Here is an 8120-nt window from a genome sequence, read left to right as displayed (position 1 = left end):
CGCCGCCGCCGCCACCCGGCGCCCACTCACCTTCCGAGCGGGAGGCGGCCGCTCACGCGCCGGCCGGAAGTGCGCCCTCGCCCCGCCCCGGCCTCGCGCGTGCACTTCCGGGACGCTCTGGGCTCCGGAGGACCGGCGCCTCCGTGGCGCGGGGAGGGCCCGGCTGACCCGGGCGGGACGGGCGCCCCCAGCTCCGCAGCGATCTCGCCGTCCCCGAGCCCTCCCGGCGGCAACAGCCCCTAGTCCACCGAAGAGCTGCACCCAAAGCATCCTCAGTGGCACCTCTTCCCTCGCGGTGTTCCTTCTGGACGGCCACCGGTTGCTGGGGAGCGGACTGAAAACAGACTCTCCTTTTTTGGACTGTCTCAAGGGCCCCTCTAAACTGCCTACCACCAAAATGTTCCCAAACCCTAGGGCCTGAGGAGCGGCTGTTACAAAATTTCCCCAAACTTAACATGGAATTCTTCCTGCTGTTCCTCCGAAGTCTTTTTCAGCCCCGTTCTTACATCCCCCCAAAGAAATTTAGGCGTCAGTCTCCTTGTTAGGAAAAGCAAATAGCTGGAAACAGCTTCTGTGAACCAACCCAGCAGGGACGGACGTCCAGGCATTTGCTTGCCGCGCTGGCCCTGAGTCCCGGCGGGTGGACATCATGAAGACAGGAAGGGAAGACCCACAGCCAGGGAGCCCCCAGCTGCAGGGATGCTCGGGGAGGAGGGAGGGGAGACCAAGCCCAAGCATCTGGACACTGGCCCCAGGCAGGAGAGAAGCTGGAAGACCAGGGGCTTGTGAAGGACTCGCTGGGGGGGGGGCGGGGGAGACAGGCCGGTACCAGCCCGCAGCAGTTGACTCCTGCCAAAACGTAGAAGGTGAGGACAGCTGCTGCCTGCTCCCAGCTCCGCCAGCCTCACTCCCCGCACACGCAGGGTTCCAGCCGCTAGGCCCTGTAAAAATCCCCTGCGGCTCCCCTCCGCCTGATCTAATGCTAGGCCCTGGGGTATACCTGGGATAGGCCAGCTCCTGGGCTCAGTGGAGCTCACATTCTAGTGCGTGTGGGAGAGAAAACAACAAATTGGCAAACACACCCACACCACAGGTGTAAAGCTTTAAGGAAGCACACGAGGGCTCTGTGGTCCAAGGAGAGCTCACCAAGGAAGTGACATCACGGTGGGGGGGACGGAGGGAGGGAGAGAGTAGGGCAAGCTGGTCACACAAAGGCTGGAGGGAAGAGTATTCAAAGCAGAAGGGCACGTGAAAGGTCCTGAGACACGAGTGTCGCCAAAGGTTTGGAAGAGCCCAGGCAGGCTGGGAGCTGGATCAAGGTGGATGAATAGTCTGGAAGCCACGATTAGGAACCAGGAGGTACCGAAGGTCCTGGGCAGGGGAGTGAGATCTTAGGTGCATTTTAAGATTGGTTTGGGGCAGCAGGGAGGTGGGAGGAGACCGGTGCTTTGGACGGAGACCAGGCTGGGTAGGGGCCCGTGTTGGGGATCAAATTCTGACAGCACCTGCAGTTGGGGTGTGGGGCATGGCGACTCGGGGTTCATTCCAGAGTATGGCCACAGGTCTGCTGAGATGGGTCGCTGGCCACAAGCCAAGTTCTGTTTTGGACGTGTGGCCCACGACACAGTGGTGGCTGGGGGCTCACCTCTCCCTGCTCCCCTCTCAGTGTGTCCCTCCTCCTCTCCTGGCCAGCCGTGTGTGGCCCTGCCGGTTTAGCTTCAAAGTGGGGCAGGGCACACTCCTGTTCCCTAGGAGGATGGGGAGCTGCGGGGGGGGGGGGGTGTACTGCTACTGAGCCTTTTGGCCAATCACGCTTCCCACCTGCCCCTGCCCCACTTTCCGGGGACTCGGCCCCAGTCCTGCGGTCCCACCAGCCTCCTCAGCCCGAACAGCATCCTGTCGGTGTTCAGGTTTCTGCTCAAAGCTGCCTCACCTTGCTTTCCAGCCCATAAGCCCCGTCCACAGCCCTGTCTGTACCCCGGCCCATCGCCTGACTTCGGGTCTAACTCGAGTCTTGTCCTTGGCTGGGTCCTCTGCCACCTGGCATCCTGTGCTCTGCGCAGCTTCCCTGCCCCCACCCACATGTATGCACCTCCCCTCAGCTGGACAACCAAAGATGTCTCCAGATACTACCATATCCACTTCTGGGGGCAGGACTGCCCTTGGGAGGATGGCTGTTCCACGCAAGGCAACGTGAATGAGGGCGTGGGGGGTGGGCCAGCCTGAGCTCTTCAGGACTTCGGGCCTGAAGGGGGTGATCCCAGGCGGGGCACCTCCCAGACCCCCTCCAGGGCTACAACCGCAGGCATCAGGCCACCAAGGAACGGGTAGTTTCCCAGAATCGGGGGCCGAGAAGACCGTGTCTATTGAGGGACACAGTACATTGTCACACGAGGGGCCACTCTCCTGCTAAGTCCACAAATCCTCCTCTGATTGACGCGTCAGTCTCTCACAAGTCTGGTGAATGTGAGGCAGCGCCTCCCTGGGGAGTCTCGACTGCACCCCTAAACTGCAGGGAGATGAACGGGACCCAGTGAATGGGTCAGAACTGAGGTTTATTACAGGGAAACAGTATCCACAGGAAATAGGACACAGAAGCGTTCTGGGATGAATGGGAAGCAGCCGGCAAGGAGTGCAGAACCCAGGCAACACCCTTCTGGATTAAGAAAGCGCGTGAAGTGTAGACCATAGGAAGCAGGGTAAAAACAAGACAGAACAGGTCTCCAGACGTCGAACACACTCACCGAGGACTGAAGGAAAGTTCAATAGATGTGACTAGTTGGAAATTTACATTTCACGGGCCCACCGGCACCAGCTGTGCGAGCCTGTGTGCGAACAGTCCAGCGGCCACCTCGCCTGGCCACGTGTGGACAGGGCCACGCACCTCAGCAGCGGTGTAAGGAGAACCCCGGTACACCCAGCGCTCAAGCTCACCAGGAAACAAACACGTGTTCACACCGGAATGCCACGCGGGGAAGGCTGCAGTGACCTGGGGCACACGGGCTGGGACAGGGGGCGTGTGGGGCCCCCAGCGCCGGATCACGTGTGCACTGGGGCTGAAGCCCCCCAGGTACTCCCCCTGCAGGCCTCGGACACCCGCAGAGTCCCCGGGCAGCAGCGCCAGGCTGCCCCCGAGCTCTGCACCCTGGCAGGACTCTGGTCCCGGGGCCCGGGGGTGGGGTGGGGGTGGGGGGACCACCAGCTCGTGGTCTGTGGAACAGGCGGCTGGAGTCTGTAAGGACAACACCAGGAGACCACGAACTCTAACCTCCCTGCACAGAGGTCCCCGAAGGCCTGGGCCGCCCCAGAGCAAAGCCATGTCCTCAGGCCACAGACCCGGAGCCTGGCCACCACTGTCCTGGCCACTCCCGCCCTGAACTGGCCCTTTCTGGTCCCAATACTGTTTCCCTTCCCTTCCCTGGACGACCCCTCCACCCTGCTGAGAGCCCTACCCTCGCCTGCCCCGGTCCAGAGCACATGTCCCAAGTGTCCCTGTGCCACAGGCTTCTGCCACGAGCACAGGACCACCTCCAGTCCTGCCTCGCTCCGTGGCATGTCTGGGGGCCTAGCTCACTGGCAGGGGAAGGAATGACACTGTGGTGTCCAGACTAGGCATGGACACGAGAGGCCACTAGAAATCAAGCCCAGGTGACATCCCGGTGCCTACAGGCTCCCCAGGAAGGCAGGGGACCTGGCAGAGACCAGAGTCTGGAGCCACGGGTCAGCCCCCCGATCTGTGGGGAGAGGGAGCAGAACCCCCCCCCCCCCCCCCGGCCCTCACTGCTCACTCTCCCACGGTGCTGGCTCCCACCTTCCCTCAGATTGAGGCCAGACGAGGCTGGGAGGGACAGATGCTGGCCCAACGCACGGGATGCCAGTGGTAAGGACGACGATCGGTGTTGCGTCCCTGGGACATCCGCAGCCATCCCCGTGTCTGCTCCATTTGAAGGCCTCCGTGGCGCCCCTGCTGTCGCAGAGCCCTCCTCCGTTCAGGGCAGGGCCCTCTAACTGCTCCTCCTGCAACGGGAACCATGCTCAGCGCCCCTCCCCCCACCCCAGCGCTTTCACACTTGGAAAAGGCCTTTCTCTGGGACTTTCCAGGAGCAGAGAGCTGGGGAGTCCTGGACTTTGCCTGCAGCGCAGTCCTAGAAGGCCAGTGGTGTCAGCACTGGCCTCCTGGGGGGGCGGGGCCGGAGGGGTGAACTTTGTGGCCTTCCGGGTCCAGGTTCGGAACCAGGTGAAGGCGCCCCCCGCCTCAGGGAGTTCGCCCGCAAACCCCTTCTCTCCACTCATTGGCAGGCATCTCCCGGTGTGGGTTTTCTGCCGCCAAGCTGCCCGTCCTGTCTGTGCCCCGTGTCCCCACCTGTCCCTTAGACGTTTTCTTTCTGCTCACCCGGGGGTTTCCTCTCCTCTTCCGTACAGCTCTCCGTCCGTCCTCGGAGCTCGGGAATGACCGGAATTCTATCAGGCCTGAGGTTCATGTTTAGGCGTACTGTATCAGGACCTTCTTGACTGGGGGCGATCTGCTCTCACAACTGGAAACGGACAAGGAAAACCTTCTGAACAAAGAAATGCAATTATTACCTGGTTCGTTGTCGGGAAGCCACAACTACCCAAGTAAGGAGCTGGCTTCCGTCACGTAGAAGCTGGTGTTCGCCAACGCCGTCAGGGGGGTGGGGCCCAGACCTGGAAGGCGACAGAACCGGGGGAAAAGTGCTCCCTGTTTCTCAAAAAGCTAAGAAAGTTAGAAGATAAAATACAGTAAAACCTTGGGTTGTGAGGAACTTGTTCTGCAAGATGAGCCAACATTTCCAATAAATCTTAACTTGATAAATGAGCGATGTCTCGCAATAGGGTCACAAGTGGCACCGAACATCACATGATCACAACAGAGCCAATGGTTCTTCCCTCTCTCTCTCTCTCTCTCTCTCTCTCTCTGAGGGACTGTTACGAACGCAGTGTCACATTTCCGCGAAATCCTCAAAAGGAGGCAAAAGCGAGTGTCATTGGATAGGTTCCTTGTTAAAGTTGCACCCAAAGGGGCGCCTGGGTGGCTCAGTCGGTTAAGCATCCACCTTCGGCTCAGGTCACGATCTCATGGTTTGGGGGTTCAAACCCCGCTTCGGGCTCTGTGCTGACAGCTTGGAGCCTGGAGCCTGCTTCGGATTCTGTGTCTCCCACTCTCTCTGCGCCTCCCGCGCTCATACTCTGTCTCTCTCAAAAATAAACAAACATTAAAAAATAAAAATTAAAAAAAATAAAGTGGCACAAAAAGAAAGATCCCATTGAGCCAATAGGTGGCAGTGATTCTGTTAGTGATGGTGAAAGGGGTCCTACACAGTAACCCTCCTCTGTCTTGTCTCCCTCATACCAGGCACAAAGGTTTTCAAAGGCAAGTGCAGGTTATTTTTCTATTTTGTATTACGTTACAATATTGTAATCATTTTTATACCAATGTTTTTGGGTTGTGGAATCAATCATCTGAGTTTCCATCATTTCTTATGGGGACACTCGCTTTGCATTACATGCATGTTTTTGGAACAAGTTATGCTTGCAAACCAAGGTTTAACTGTGTCAAACACACGTAAACTTGCAGCGTATGTGATGTGGCACGGGACAGAGCTCAGACACCCGCTTACCATCCACACGGCTCAGGAACTAGCTGCCACTCAAAAACCGGAGCCCACGTGGCCTCGCCTGCCCGAGGAGCCGTCGTCTTGAGTTTGGGGTGAGCCGTTCTTTCGTCTCTGTCTCGTTTTACTGCACTGATATTTCCAAACAACTTGCTGTTCAGTTCTGTGCTTTATAATAATGACCTCCTGTGACCGACTGACTTCGCTCAGCGTTCTGAGATGCACAGGTGGTGGTGAGGGTCTGCCCACTGTTGATGCACATTTGAGTTATTTCCAACTTTTCTGACGGTCCGCGTGCTAAACGTCACTGCACGTGGCTTTCTGGGCACCCACACAAAAGTTCTGCAAGATATTTTAAGAAGTGAAATTTCTACATGAGCACGACAGGGCACATCTTTAACTTGCTAAGACGTGCTCTTTTTGTTGCTGAACAGATAGATACCTTTTTAAAATCGCATATCGTTACCAGCACATCAAACCCAATGGGCTTCTGTCCCTGTGGTAAAGTCGACATGGTGTTGATTACTTCAGCCATCGGAAGCGCACGATTCAGCGGCATTAAGTACTCACGACGCTGTGTACCCACCACCGCGATCTACACCCCTAACCTGGTTACCGTGCCCGTCAGAAACGCTGCACCCGTGAAGGTCTCCCGCCCCCGCCCCTGGTAACCTCCACTCTGCTGTTCTGTCTGCGCGCCGCACAGCAGCCGGCAGGGCCACGTCCAGCTTCTCTCACTCGGCACCGTTTCCGCAGTGTGGCGGCGGGCGTGGGGGCTCGTTCCTCTTTCGGCCGAGTAGCATGTCGTCATGTGGCTACACCACGTCTCGTGCAGCTGTTTCATCTGGTGAGACTCCCGGGGCATGTTCGCTGACGGCCACCGCGAACGACGCTGCCCCGCGCCTCCACGCACCTGCTTGATTCCGCATACACAGCGCAGTGAACTCCGCCGACCTTCAACGTGACAATGGGCTACACCCTCGCTGACGCCTTACTTGGGACTGTTGTCAGATGCCACGGAGACAGCAGCATCGCCTGCTACACGCCCAGGAGGGGTTTCCCATTCCAGGCCGCGCGCACACGTTACTCCCGGCCTGGCTCCAGGTGGCGCCAAGGGGAAACCCCGAGGGCGGGGGGACGGGGCACTGGCCACACGGAGCCCTAGGGCACAGCGCTGCTACGGTTTGGGGAGATATTCTGCATTGGCTTTAGAAAATTCTATTGTATTCCTTATTTGCGGATGTTGGATTTTAGCAAATATTTCTGCAGCTGTTAGGATAATAATATCTGTTAGTGTGAGAAATGATAGCCGTTTTAAGCCACACTGGCCTTCCTGAAACAACCCAGTCCGGTCATGCTCCACGACGTTTCCCCGCCGCGCTGGACGCGGCCTGTCGCTATTCCCTCCGGGAGCAGGCGGCGCCGGCTGTGGCGCTGACGTCACGGCTCTACTAGCTCATAAAAGGTGAGCCGGTTCTTCTTTCCAGTGTCTGAGTCCACACAGGACTAGAATTTTCTGTTTCTTGAACTCACACTACCTGACTTGAATTCTTTGGGGACACACTCTGTGCAGCAGTGACAGGGTCTTTGGGCGGCGCCCTCTCGTGCTGGCTTCACCTCCTGCCCTTTCTCCTAAAACCCGCCTCGTACGCGCTCACATCCACTGGCTCGGTGCGCTGTCTTTTCCTCCGACGACCTGCTGTCACCTTCCCTCTGCATCCATAACAGTTTACGGCTCCTTCCCTTTTCCTGGACTCCACCGTCACACGATGCCAGCTTTAACAATCCGTTTTTCCTTTTTAAAATTTTATTATAGAGAGAGCGCAAGTGGGATGGAGGAGCTGAGAGAGGGGAAGAGAGCGAGAGAGCGAGCGAGAGAGAGAGTTGGGGGGGGAATTTCAAGCAGGTTCCACGCTCAGCACGGAGTCCGATGCGGGGCTCGATCCCATGCCCCTGGGACCAGGACCCGAGCCGAAATCAAGAGTCGGACACTCAGCTGACCAAGCTGCGCCCAGAAGCCACAACAGTCCTTTCAAACAACCAACTTCTGCCTGTGTAATTCTCTCGACAGCCTCCGCTCCCACTGGTTGTGATGCTTTCGGGCGTGTTACTTGCCCCCTTCTGCTGCTGTTCTTATGAAGCCGGAGGCCCAGCTCGCCGACTCCTAGCTCGCCCGCTGGCGTCCCCACTGCTGGCTGCAGTGGCTCCCAGAGGTTCTGGCAGGTTCCCGTTTCGGCGTCCTGGAGGCTGGAGGACTTTATAACTTCCATTATGTATTCTTTTTCTTTTGAGTCAGGTTATTGAGAGGGTTTTTTCCCTAGGATATGAGTTTCGTTTGAACACCAACAGAAAAACCATCAAGGCAGAGATTAATCTGGGAGATCTGGCTCTGGGGCCTGGCGGCGGCGTGCTACCACGGCGGCGAACGCAGAAGAAACGGCCCATCTGCCTCGCCAGAGCGCCAGGAGGCAAAAGTGGCCACTGACC

General features: G+C 58.0%; 2 protein-coding genes across 10 annotated transcripts in view; both read right to left on the bottom strand.

Moving 5' to 3' along the window:
• The window catches only part of GLI4 (GLI family zinc finger 4), a 13719-nt gene extending 7966 nt beyond the window's left edge, over window positions 1–5753 (bottom strand). For 3 of the 7 annotated variants that reach the window (XM_040494609.1, XM_040494610.1, XM_040494612.1), the window contains exons 1-2: window positions 4394–4503; window positions 3869–4017 (exon numbers count right to left, since the gene is read on the bottom strand). In XM_040494609.1, coding sequence (XP_040350543.1) covers window positions 3869–3926 — 58 coding nt within the window. In that variant the 5' untranslated portion in view covers window positions 3927–4017; window positions 4394–4503. Of the gene's footprint in view, window positions 1–30; window positions 1765–1933; window positions 2409–3868; window positions 4018–4393; window positions 4536–5639 lie in introns of those variants that run through there. The other 4 variants (XM_040494608.1, XM_040494607.1, XM_040494605.1 and 1 more) reach the window with 4 other exon arrangements.
• Window positions 5754–5865: 112 nt separating this feature from the next.
• The window catches only part of ZFP41 (ZFP41 zinc finger protein), a 9768-nt gene continuing 7513 nt past the window's right edge, over window positions 5866–8120 (bottom strand). For all 3 annotated transcript variants that reach the window (XM_040494619.1, XM_040494614.1, XM_040494618.1), the window contains one exon: window positions 5866–5975. The gene's annotated coding sequence lies outside the window, so the exon portion shown is untranslated. The remainder of the gene's footprint in view (window positions 5976–8120) is intronic.

This window comes from Herpailurus yagouaroundi, unplaced genomic scaffold (genome assembly GCF_014898765.1).
Source record: "Herpailurus yagouaroundi ecotype Mexico unplaced genomic scaffold, PumYag 186, whole genome shotgun sequence".
Classification (NCBI taxonomy): Eukaryota; Metazoa; Chordata; class Mammalia; order Carnivora; family Felidae; genus Herpailurus; species Herpailurus yagouaroundi.
The sequence above is the reverse complement of the archived record's forward strand: the minus strand, read 5'-3'. Positions and strand labels throughout refer to the sequence as shown.